This window comes from Borostomias antarcticus (genome assembly GCF_949987555.1).
Source record: "Borostomias antarcticus genome assembly, chromosome: 13".
Classification (NCBI taxonomy): domain Eukaryota; kingdom Metazoa; phylum Chordata; class Actinopteri; order Stomiiformes; family Stomiidae; genus Borostomias; species Borostomias antarcticus.
Genome location: NC_140246.1, coordinates 2101885 through 2115447, shown reverse-complemented (window position 1 = coordinate 2115447; position 13563 = coordinate 2101885). Strand labels below are relative to the sequence as shown.

Sequence of the window (13563 nt, the reverse complement as noted above, 5' to 3'; positions counted from 1 at the left end):
CCAAATTTGGCCCGCAGTGTAATTATATTTGGCCCGCGAGGCAATACCAAATTACTACTAGAGCTGGCCCGCCAGTATTATACAGTGCATTCACCGCTAATACTACAAATCCCATAATGCTCTGCTGTTGTTTTGGCGCGTCAATCAAGACAGGACCCAGAAACGCCCTCTCTTCTGTGACAGTAGTCATAGCAATCTCATACTACAACTGTAACCGTGTTACCCCTTCTTAAAAATGGCGAAAAGAAAGGCATAAAACAGAAGCTTTACGTTATGTAACGTCTCACTGTGATAGAGACACCTGTGTTGACCTAGCCGGCCGCTGTGTTTGCTCTGTTCCTGTTCATTCAATCCTGTCTGCCTTCTTGCCGGCCTGTCTGTCTGTCTGTATACCGGCTGTCTGTCTGTCTGCCTGGCTGTAGGACAGTCAGGGTTTTACAAGCTTCTCTACTGAGCAGATGGAGCACCAACACTTGTGTCTGAGGGCCTATTCACATATGTTAGTGCACACCATTGATGCGCACCAAAAGCGAAAGTGATAAGTGCATATTCAATGTTAAAGCAAAACTTGTTTGGGTCCATATTAAAATTTTCATTTGTTCAATGTTGGCCCGCGACTTTGTTCAAGTTTTAAATTTTGGCCCACTGTGTATTTGAGTTTGACACCCCTGGTCTAGATGGAGCAGATTTCCAGAGTGAATTTACAAACCACCATACTACAGTACCACACTCCGAGCATGCTTTATGGCATTGCTACAACAGCTTGGTTTAACACAATACAACGTCGTGGGGATGACAGTTCCTCTGGATATCTTCCTCCATTTTCTTGTTAGCTAAGAATAAAAAAGGTATCAACTGTGTCCCGCTGTAGATCTAGTATAGAGGTTTGTGAGAGTTCCCTTCATATGCTCTACCTGTAGATCTAGTATAGAGCTCCCTTCATAGGCTCTACCTGTAGATCTAGTATAGAGCTCCCTTCATATGCTCTACCTGTAGATCTAGTATAGAGCTCCCTTCATATGCTCTACCTGTGGATCTAGTATAGAGCTCCCTTCATATGCTCTACCTGTAGATCTAGTATAGAGCTCCCTTCATAGGCTCTACCTGTAGATCTAGTATAGAGCTCCCTTCATATGCTCTACCTGTAGATCTAGTATAGAGCTCCCTTCATATGCTCTACCTGTAGATCTAGTATAGAGCTCCCTTCATATGCTCTACCTGTGGATCTAGTATAGAGCTCCCTTCATAGGCTCTACCTGTGGATCTAGTATAGAGCTCCCTTCATATGCTCTACCTGTGGATCTAGTATAGAGCTCCCTTCATATGCTCTACCTGTGGATCTAGTATAGAGCTCCCTTCATAGGCTCTACCTGTAGATCTAGTATAGAGCTCCCTTCATAGGCTCTACCTGTAGATCTAGTATAGAGCTCCCTTCATATGCTCTACCTGTAGATCTAGTATAGAGCTCCCTTCATAGGCTCTACCTGTAGATCTAGTATAGAGCTCCCTTCATATGCTCTACCTGTGGATCTAGTATAGAGCTCCCTTCATAGGCTCTACCTGTAGATCTAGTATAGAGCTCCCTTCATAGGGTCTACCTGTGGATCTAGTATAGAGCTCCCTTCATAGGCTCTACCTGTGGATCTAGTATAAAGGGCAGTGAGAGCTCCCTCTGCAGGCTGTACCTGCAGTTACAGGATGATGCCCTGTGGACTTTTAATCACTTCCACATTCTCCTTCAGCTCTTGGTCCTCCAGGCTCTTCGGCACCCTCTGCTGGTCAACTTTACACCTGCAATCGATGGAATGGAACCTCAAACATGGAATGGAACCTCAAGTCAGCGATGTCCAGGATGGTGGGTTCCCAGATCCATGTTGGCCACCAGCATCTGACCGTTCAGAAACAAACGACCAACGTCATCCAAACACACGCCCAGACACGGGAAAGGAAAGGTGGCAACACTGTCTGAAAGAGAACCAAACATGTAACCACTGATCAATGACCCTATGTACAGGAACATGCATACAGGTACATACACACCTACACATGCACACATTTGTATACACACGTTTACACATAAACAGCATAGAATTTTGTGTGTGTGTATGTTATGTGGTCATGGATCTGTGAAATGGTAATGTGATATAATTGTATGATGTAGTTTTTAGCTGCGGCATGTTTTGTGTAATGTATGTAATTGCTTTGTGAATAATTCACAATCAGTCACCAATATCTCCAGCAGCAACAGCTAGTTAGTAGCAAGCAGGTCAGCTAGCTAGTGCTAGCTACTAGCTAGCTGTATTGTGTAGACTTGCTGACTTAGGCTTCGCATCATGCACTGTATTTGATGATGTTGCTTAGTTACAAGACCACCTATATGTCCAAATCGTCAAGATCAAAACAATGTTAGATCTGTGATACCGGCATTTTCATTGTAAAATAAAAAAAAAATGCTTAAGCTGTGTCCTTTGTCCCTGATTTCGAAAGCGTGAAATGTTGGTCAGATAACGTCCCTCGAAATTGAGCGAAGGTGAGTGTATAAAGAAGACACGGGACAGTGTACTTTAGTGAGAACCGTTTACTCTCTAACTCCGTAAGCCGTAACCCAGCCCTTCATACATCCGTGGGGCCCCGAGCATCAAGGGAACCACAGAGCATTATGGGAACAGTAGTCCTACTACTACATCTCCTCCTTTTAGCTAAAGTCATAGGCCTACTCCTTTTAATTACCCCTATAACATAATCAATGACTAAATAAACATAAATGTGCTGTGCTCTTCACTTCCCCCTCAGCCAACATGAGCCAGGCTAGCGCGCGCGTTTGTCACTTTCATCTAAATTAGCTAACACGGTCTGCCGGCAGTCTTCTCCGGTTCAAAACTGCGCAGAAACTTCGTACGCCAGCTCACGTACTTATAATTGAACAAACCGCTGAGACTTGCAGTTCGCCACTTCTGACACCATGTATAAAGAAGACACGGGACAGTGTACTTTAGTGAGAACCGTTTACTCTCTAACTCATGGAGGTATAATATAACTGGAGACGGCATTGAAAATGGCTGCCTATTCATTTCAATGAAAGTTGCTCACCGGCGCATGAAGCCATTTGACGTAGTGGCCAAAGCCCGGTATTGCAAGGCATGCGGCCCAAGAACCCTTATTTCCCATGTTAGTGGATGATGATAGATAGGGCTAGAAAAGGAAAACAAAATTTTTCTGGGTATCATTCAGCATCAGAGACCAATCTTATCAATATAAACTTTTAATTCAATGGGGTTTTGGGGTTTTTGAAGCCACCAATACCTGTATCGAGCCATTTAAACATGTGCTGTGCACGAGCCTCGGGGACGCGCTGGTCGCGCGTTCGTGAGTCCTGCGAACTCGGGAAAGCACGTGACCATAGGAAGACCCGCCCTACTCTGCCTCTGATTGGATAGGAAGTCATGTAATGACGTCGCTAACATCTATGCTTTAGCAATGAAGCTTATGATCATGCTAATCAGAACGTATGTCTATGATGCAAATGATCATGACATGTGGTTACTTTAGGACATCGTTGGAAAAGATCTAGAGGGTAAGTGGGTTAATGTTGAATAACTTAGCTAACATTATCTAATGTTACATTTCTTTATATTAACATCAACTATATTGATAGGCTAGGGAGCTATGCTAACGGTAGCTAATGCTAACGGCTTAGGGTTAACGTTAGTTAATGCTAACGTTACGTTCGGAGGTCTCAGATGTATTTCAATTTTAACAATGTTGAGCATGATCAATGTGACATTGTTCATACATTGATTACAGTCTGTAATCTTGTCTGGCATTATTTAGCTATAGTGGGCTGATGCTTGCTGCTGCTACTATAGCATTTGCCACATTATACATCAAATTAATCAAGCATAGTGTTATTACCTGAAGGCATTATTACCATTGCAAGTAAGCATGCCATGTATATGCCATGCCTGGAAATCAAATTAATAGTGTAATTATTCCCAATCATAGCTCATTGTACACTGATATAATCATTCTCCTTGCCTTTGCTAATACTCATCTCTTTTATCAAACTTTGTGCTAGGAAAGAAATCTGGCTGTGATTCGTCGCTAGTGCTCATCCAGGCTGTTGTCATCTCCCGCCTGGACTCCTGCAACTCCCTACTTGCTGCCATCCTGCAGCGTTGGCCATCAGACTCCTGGAGAAAGCTGCTGCTAATCCCGTGTTCAACGGCCCCATGCTCTTCCACACAACTTCCCTACTCTGTTCTCTGCACTGGCTCCCTGCGCTGTCCCATCCAGTTTAGGACTGTGTTTCAAGCCTACAGGGCAAATGAACAGCTCCCTCCGACCTCCAGGCTGTGGTCAAGCTCTGCTGCCTTGAGGTGATTTATTCCCCAGTTGCTCCAAGCCCCCCTACGGCAGATTGTACAGCCATGGCTTTTTTCTGTCCTGGCCTCACAGTGGTGGAATGAACTGTGCACTGATGTCAGAACAGAGCCAATAATACACACTGTTCATAGTGAGCCTAGTTATTATTGATTAACTTGGACTGTTTCCTCTCTCCTTGTCAGTCATTAAAATATGTTCAGTGTTTCACAATACTGATGTATAACATTTCATTATTTTGTCTCAGACCATTTCTGAAACAATCATCAGTGTCAGTATACATTTCCCTCCAATGTTATTGCTTGCCCATTTTTAACCATTTAACTACTAGACTGTACAAACGAATTGCACAACTATAGTATTTTCTAGGTATAGCCTACTTCTCCACTTTCTCTTAATGTTGGTATGAAATGGCAGTCAAACTATGCAATGATGTTCCACACTGTTTCCACCCAAATTCCCAACAAATGTGGCCACCACACTGTTCAGGACATTCACAGGTCTTGCTCTCAGGGATCGGTAAAAGAAAGGGACATGGTTCCTCCATAATGTGCTAAGGCTCTGCTTAGATCAAAGGCTTGGTCATCAGAAAATATCACAAAGACAGTGATCACAAAACAATTAAAAACATGTCAAGAGTGTATGCCTTAACCCTAGTCAAATTTCTAGTATGTGTGAACCATATACATGGCAGTAAACAGATCTTGAGTCATACAAACTGGAGGATGCTTGACCCATACAAACTACTTTAACTCAATTTCAATAAACAACTCCAAAATATGGCAGACAGAAGAGCTGAGCAGACTTGGTAGATGACTGGATGATCTTACAGAGAACCAAGGGAAATTGACTGGTATTAATGCTAAGAGTAATGAGGGATGAGGTGCAGCTGGGCAGAGTGGAGACAGGTGGCAGGTGATGCAGGAGATGGGAAGGTGAGTAGGCAACAACCAAGCATGAACAGGAACTGGACCACTGGCTCCCCTTGACTGTCCAACCCATCCATCAGCGCCAGCAGAGTGGACACGATAGAGCCAGAGAGAGAGAGACAAATGCAACGCAAGGTTAGTTTAGTTCCAATCGCCCATGTGCAACATCAATCAAGTACGCAGCCAAGCTGAAGAACCGAGTTACATCAGAGGCGGAGCGAGGCGGTGGCTCCGTGACAGACAGGCCTCACCTGTGTATCTGGTCCTGTCTGCTGGAGCATACTGGGGCCAGCCGGTCTATCTTGTGGAAGAAGATGAAGGAGGGTCTCATTAGGTTGACCTTGGGAGAGACCAACAAACAGCCATCACAAGCTCTCAGTCAACACTGAGGATGATGGTCAGGTGTCCTGTCCAATAATTATACCCCCCTCCCCCCACCGCCACAGTTGCCCCATTGGCTAACCTGGTCAAAGAGAAGGCAGAGCTGATTTTGTGTTCTGATTCACCAACCCACTTGCTAAGGCAGTCAGCTCCTTTCCTTATAGACACCTTTGTGTTTCCCTGCCTACACTCGTTAGTCTGCACCCGCGCCACTGGGGTCTTGCCTGTACTTGGGGGACTGTAGATCAGAGCACTACACATCTGTAGGTGGGGGGGGGGGGGTTGGGGGGAGTATGTGAAAAACAGGGACTTCACAAGACAGCTCAAATTAGACAAGACAGCTTAAATACGGCTGGGTCTTCATATGTTTACTGGAGCAACGTACTGTAGTGTGGTCTCACCTAGGAGGTTCTTCTATCAGGTGATCGAACACAGAGGGGTTGCTCTGCTTCCTGTTCACTGACTGAAAAAGCAATCACAGTGGGATTTAGTGACATCATTATGCACATCAGGAATTCATTATCTCATCTAGTCAGTCAAAAAATGATTTTGTCCTCACCAATAGGTGGCGCCTCATATCACTGCATTTATCTTTTAAAACAGCAAACACTATGTGTAAATAAGGTTTTAAACTTCATCAACATCATTATAAATAATCAGCCCCTATGGCTGGATACAGGCGCAGCAGAAGTCGAGGGTGACAGTACTAGGTTTTTTAGCTGGCAGGTGCCCGTCAGGCTCAGTGAATATCTGGTTGAACTGGTTTAAACTCTGTCCTCAGTATTAGTACTGCCCATGTGCACAATTGATTCGCTAGCTTTTCATTGGGATAGCTGGTGGCAGTGTTCTAGAAAGGTGGTCATGTGCGTTCCTAAGTCAGAGGACCCGGGTTTGAACCCAGTGTGGGCAAGTGTGGTGGAATCAATACACCTGTTACAATCGCAGGAATTTTATGGGAAGGAAGGGGCTTCTTTTTTCTTTCTTTTTTTAAAGGTTTTGTACCTTCAATATTAGACACTTAAGCAAACAGAAAAACACAAAACACAACTATAAAAGGCCTGGCTTGGTTTAAAGCCCACTCACCACGTCAAGGTGCAGGCCAAGAGTGGGGACACGACAATCACTAACAGACAAACCCTGACAAATACACATGTAAAGACATGTAAAGAAACACGTAAAAACATATAGACTATACATATAGGAGTAGGGAAGTTGTGTGGAAGAGCATGGGGCCGTTGAACACGGGATTAGCAGCAGCTTTCTCCAGGAGTCTGATGGCCAACGCTGCAGGATGGCAGCAAGTAGGGAGTTGCAGGAGTCCAGGCGGGAGATGACAACAGCCTGGATGAGCACTAGCGACGAATCACAGCCAGATTTCTTTCCTAGCACAAAGTTTGATAAAAGAGATGAGTATTAGCAAAGGCAAGGAGAATGATTATATCAGTGTACAATGAGCTATGATGGGGAATAATTACACTATTAATTTGATTTCCAGGCATGGCATATACATGGCATGCTTACTTGCAATGGTAATAATGCCTTCAGGTAATAACACTATGCTTGATTAATTTGATGTATAATGTGGCAAATGCTATAGTAGCAGCAGCAAGCATCAGCCCACTATAGCTAAATAATGCCAGACAAGATTACAGACTGTAATCAATGTATGAACAATGTCACATTGATCATGCTCAACATTGTTAAAATTGAAATACATCTGAGACCTCCGAACGTAACGTTAGCATTAACTAACGTTAACCCTAAGCCGTTAGCATTAGCTACCGTTAGCATAGCTCCCTAGCCTATCAATATAGTTGATGTTAATATAAAGAAATGTAACATTAGATAATGTTAGCTAAGTTATTCAACATTGACCCACTTACCCTCTAGATCTTTTCCAACGATGTCCTAAAGTAACCACATGTCATGATCATTTGCATCATAGACATACGTTCTGATTAGCATGATCATAAGCTTCATTGCTAAAGCATAGATGTTAGCGACGTCATTACATGACTTCCTATCCAATCAGAGGCAGAGTAGGGCGGGTCTTCCTATGGTCACGTGCTTTCCCGAGTTCGCAGGACTCACGAACGCGCGACCAGCGCGTCCCCGAGGCTCGTGCACAGCACATGTTTAAATGGCTCGATACAGGTATTGGTGGCTTCAAAAACCCCAAAACCCCATTGAATTAAAAGTTTATATTGATAAGATTGGTCTCTGATGCTGAATGATACCCAGAAAAATTTTGTTTTCCTTTTCTAGCCCTATCTATCATCATCCACTAACATGGGAAATAAGGGTTCTTGGGCCGCATGCCTTGCAATACCGGGCTTGGCCTGAAAGCCCATGGTGGCTTCAATGCGCCAAGCTGATCCTGGGGGCTTGCTCTAACTCCGTAAGCCGTAACCCAGCCCTTCATACATCCGTGGGGCCCCGAGCATCAAGGGAACCACAGAGCATTATGGGAACAGTAGTCCTACTACTACAGTGAGAAGCGCAGGCATGTTTTCAAGTCCCCTGTTGGCCCCTCCCGGTTCCCGTCATGTGTTTTGCTTGGGACAACGGAAACACCGATCAGCTGATTCAGGGTTTGGGGTATGACGTCATTACGCATGGCTTTTTTGCTAAAACTCTTGCAGTGATGCAGATCGTCTAGAATCAACATTCCTGGTTATTGTATTATCCATTGTTGCAATGTTGACTTTCGTGCAATAAAAAGAAAAGGTTCTTGCAGAGGCTAAAATATCAACATTTAAACCAGGAATTAGCCTAAGTACGAAATTAGACAGGGCACATGTTCGCATCTATTCTAAAAAGATAGAGTTCGAGGTACTGGGTTACTTTAGCCCAGACAATGTGACAATCTCATTTCATATTTCAGTCATTTTCAAATAGCCAAGCCTAACCTATTATCCTTTTCACACCCGGATATTCATAGTGCCTACAGCAGAGGATAGCCTACTGTTAAGATGGATAACTATACAATCGTCTTAGAAACAAAAAGAGCATTGCATTGCTGTTGTCCTTTACAGCAGTTTGTATAATTATATATGTATTTCTAACCCATTGATAATGGGTCTTCTCTGATTGGTCAGGAGTTTTGCCTCAAATTGCACGTCTCGCACCTGCTGCACCTGTGTCTCCGCCAGGCTCGAGCAGAAGTTTCCTGAAACGCTGCACAACTTTTCTCAAGTGGGCTGGACTCATTCAATGCAGAAGGGGCGTGCAAGACAGGATTTATCAGGAAACAATCGTTACCTCCCGAGGAGATGAATGGAATGCACCCGGAACTCTGTCCTATTCAACGTGTCTATTGCAAATGTAACCTACCTGTTTGCATGACAGTCTACGAGATGGACACTTGAGACTCCACAAGAGCAGAAGTCCCAAAAAGCTTCGGGATATCGTGCGAAAATGGCGTCCCGGGCAGTGAGCGGGAGTGAACTTTTAGAAATGGATATGTACGACGGTGACATCTGCACTGAAGAGGAAAGCGGAGATTTTGTCAACTCGGGAAGCGGGGCGTCTTTCTCAGACTCTTTCTCCGGGTTTCAGAACTGGAGCACCACAGCGATCTACGGCGCCGCCGCCGTCTCCGAGTGTCCAAATGACACATCATCTCAAACCCTGTCGCCCCAGTGCGCGCAGCAGGTCCCACATGGCCATGGCAGTGCCTGCGCAGAGGAGGAAAACACTGGCTGCTTCTCTGGCAGCGAATGCCCGGGCGACGACTACCTTAGAGTAGTCCGTCCCTCCATAGTAGACTGTCTTCTGGTGGAGCTCTATGACACCTACAGCAGCAACAGGAGAAGCGTGGACAGCCCGGACAGCTCCACTGAAGCGTCCAGCTCCGAGGCGTTCCTCGGCCGCAGTAACACGGGCTCCAGCTTCCTGCAAGAGCTCCAGGAGAAACACACCCGACGTCACCAGATGAACTATCTGGCGCAGAAAGGTGAACTCAGCAGAATTATCTGCGCGCTGCTTTGTGTAACAGTAGTTGTCCTACAATTTGTAATGCAACAATTCCCCCAGTCCACTTCAATACATGGAGGATTCAAGGATATCATGCTCTTTGTCATACTGTGTGTGCAAGATATCGGCAGGCTACCTTATAGCCAACTATAAAACGCTTAACATCGGCCTAATAATAAAACAGGGATTCTGAACGGGACACAGAATAATATCACTTAATTTGTCCTCATGCAACATTGCAACACGAATCTGTAAAGGGTCAGTTCAGGACCCCGACACCTCTGATAGTGTAGTAGACTGTTATGGCCTCTCTCAAACACGGTAGCCTGAGTGCAGGAGGAGTCTCCATTGGCATGTTATTGCCAGTCAAACACCCATTGTGTGTCCTTCCTTATCTATGTTAATGACCTGTTTAATGTGAGTCTAATATTTGTCTTCTTTAAACCTGTTGCTTTAGAGGGAGGGTATACGTGTCATCCCATCTGCCCTGGTTTCCAGTCAGTAGCAGTTGAGATGTAGGCCTCATCTCTGTGCGTGTGTGTGTGTGCATGCATGCGTGCAGCCCCAGCTGAGCTGCATGCGATCATTCAGGAGGTGAAGTATCGCACCGGTCTGCAGTCCGCCAAGCTGCTGCGCCAGCTCAAGAGACGGGACCGACTCGGCCACAAGCTGCAGAAGAACTATGACATCATCACCGCGTGCCTGCAGGCCGTCTCGCAGAAGAGGCGTAAGGACGACCTCCTGTCGCGCTCCTCTTAGATGAGCCCTCTATCTCACTGCTTCTCTCCCTCCCTCTCCTCCTTCTCTTACTCCGTCTCTCTCTCTCTCCCTCTTACTCTTCAGATGAGCCCTCTTTCTCATTGCTTCTCTCCCTCCCTCTCCTCCTTCTCTTCTCCGTCTCTCTCTCTCCCTCTTACTCCTCAGATGAGCCCTCTTTCTCTCCCTCCCTCTCTTCCTTCTCTTACTCCGTCTCTCTCTCTCTCTCTCTCTCTCCCTCTTACTCCTCAGATGAGCCCTCTTTCTCTCCCTCCCTCTCTTCCTTCTCTTACTCCGTCTCTCTCTCTCTCTCTCTCTCTCTCTCTCTCTCCCTCTTACTCCTCAGATGAGCCTTCTATCTCATTGCCCCCCCTTGTTCAGTCTCTCCCTTCCTCCCCCCTCCCTCCACATCCGGAGTGGCGCGGCTGAACAGGTGGTTCTGTGTCATGTCGCCAGGAGGAAGTGACTTGGGTGGAGGAGAGAGCGATATCAATCAGGCGCTAGAGCCTAGCAGTGAAGGAGGAAGCTGGATCATATTCCACCTGCTCATGGTCATCATGCTCTTTGAGTCATTGCCTGCACTCAGATTTCTCCTCCCTTGATCTGACTGGGTAGAGTAGACCTGGCAACAGCTTTTTATAGAAGCACACGTTTTCACCTATCCAATCACGTTAGATCAAAGATAATGTATAAGGAGGGGAGGAAGGAGGGTTCCATTTATGGGCAATTCAAAATGGGGCCACCGAGTCTAGCCCCGCCCCTGCCTCTGCTTCCCATTGGGTGAGGAGGACTCAGCCAGGGGCGTCGGCAGGAATTCTGGGCCCCCTGAATAAGAATTGCAGCGTGGGCCCCTTAAAGCTAGTCGCACACTGGCTCAGCAGCAAGACATCGACCAAGTGCTGAAAAGATACCCCCGCACACCGATGAAGACGTGAAAGCAACTATCTCCAAGAAGTACATGTAGGATATAGGGCTCAAAAATGGATTTATGTATGTAGGCTATTGATATGCATACATTGAAATAACCATTGCTGGCACTGGTGCGGGGCAAATCAACTCTTGTGCGATGTCTTGCTGCTGCGATTCCAAGCTGGCTTTACTGTCCTGCAGAGCCTAATGTTGATTATGACTGCTCTGCTAGCTACCTGTGGCTGTAAACGTGCACTATATGAAAAAAAATGTATTGGGCCACCTACACATTACACCTACAGGAGCTTTTATAACATCCCATTCTAAATTCATAGGCATTAATATGGAGTTTCCCCCCCTCCTTTGCAGCTATACCAGCTTCCACTCTTCTGGGAAGACTTTCTACAAGATTTTGGAGTGTGTCTGTGGGAATTTTTGCCCATTTCATCCAGAAGATTATTTGTGAGGTCAGACACTGATGTTGGACGAGAGGGCCCTACATTACCAAGCTAAATGCCAAGCGTTGGGTGGAGGGGTGTAAAGCGTTGGGTGGAGGGGTGTAAAGCGTTGGGTGGAGGGGTGTAAAGCGTTGGATGGAGGGGTGTAAAGCGTTGGGTGGAGGGGTGTAAAGCGTTGGGTGGAGGGGTGTAAAGCGTTGGATGGAGGGGTGTAAAGCGTTGGGTGGAGGGGTGTAAAGCGTTGGGTGGAGGGGTGTAAAGCGTTGGATGGAAGGGTGTAAAGCGTTGGATGGAGGGGTGTAAAGCGTTGGATGGAGGGGTGTAAAGCACGGCACCACTGGAGTCTGGAGCAGTGGAAACGTGTTCTGTGGAGTGACGACTCACACTTCTCTATCTGTCAGTCTGATGGACGAGTCGGGGTTTGGCGAATGCCAGGAGAACGTTACCTGCCTGACTGCATTGTGACAACTGTAAAGTTTGGTGGAGGAAAGATAATGCTCTGTTTTTTTTTCTGGGGTTGGCCTAGACCCCTTAGTTCCAGTGAAGGGAAATGTTAATGCTTCAGCCATTTTGGACAATTCTATGCTTCCAACTTTGTGGGAACAGTTCTGGGAAGGCCCTTTTCTGTTCCAGCATGACTGTGCCCCAGTGTACAAAGGAAGGTCCATAAAGGCCTGGTTGGGTGAGGTTGGTGTGGAAGAACTTGACTGGCCCACACAGAGCCCTGACCTCAACCCCATTGAACACCTTTGGGATGAACTAGAACGGAGATTGCGAGCTAGGCCCTCTCGTCCAACATCAGTGTCTGACCTCACAAATACTCTTCTGTATAAATGGGCAAAAATTCCCCCACACACTCCAAAATCTTGTAGAAAGCTGTCCCAGAAGAGGGGAAGATGTTATACAGTACAGTGGCAACATCCAAATATTAATTGGATTTTCCTATATTACTAGAAAGCACAGTTTCTCAGCTTTCAGGAAGTGTTGGAATGTTGAGATTTTTTAAAATATTTTTATAATTAGATTTTGATAGATTCTTTAGATATTTTTTACATTGACAAACCACATGGTAAATGTGGTAATAAGTTAAAAAATAAATAAATAATATACCGTTATAAGTGACATGTAGTAATGATTCCAGTCTAAAGCTGTATTTAAACATCTTAATAATACTGTAGGATTATATGCCGTTCCTAACTACATTATGCAATACTTCAAAAGAGGCCTCATCAGTTGCATAACAATATGTTTGGATAATACTGTGAGATTAGTTCCAGAGCTTGATTGCTTTTGTCCCATTATGTTTTGTTAACATGCGGCATGGCTGATATCATAGAGGTACAGTATGAAACAGTTCAAGCCTCCCAGCATGACTTTATGTGACTGATTCATGGCTCTCACTACTTTGTTTGGACAAGGAGGACATTTATAGGCATCACACACACACACACACACACACACACACACACACACACACACACACACACACACACAAATGTATCACATTGTATTTTATAGCCTCCACCTGTCATTCCCTTTGACCTTTGATCTTTAAATAAGAATATCAATTTGGTTGGACTACAAACCACAATGGTTTACACAGCAGTGTCAGGGCCACTGTTTCCCTTGTGGAGTAGGACAGATTCATTTATGTCTTTGGTTTCTCAGAACTTGGATTATTATTTCTCCTACATGATTCATATCTGGTTTTGAAAAAAGACTAGTAGGCTACATTGCGTGCATTCATCGCAGAGGAGTGAGAATAGCATGAACAG

At 45.3% G+C, this 13563-nt stretch overlaps 1 protein-coding gene across 1 annotated transcript in view; it reads left to right on the top strand.

The window, feature by feature from the left end:
- Positions 1-9107: 9107 nt before the first annotated feature.
- Positions 9108-13563, top strand: part of tbc1d30 (TBC1 domain family, member 30) — a gene marked incomplete at both ends in the record, with an annotated part of 16726 nt that continues 12270 nt past the window's right edge. Inside the window, 2 exons of the mRNA XM_084447673.1 lie at positions 9108-9645; positions 10228-10392. Coding sequence (XP_084303799.1) covers positions 9108-9645; positions 10228-10392 — 703 coding nt within the window. The remainder of the gene's footprint in view (positions 9646-10227; positions 10393-13563) is intronic.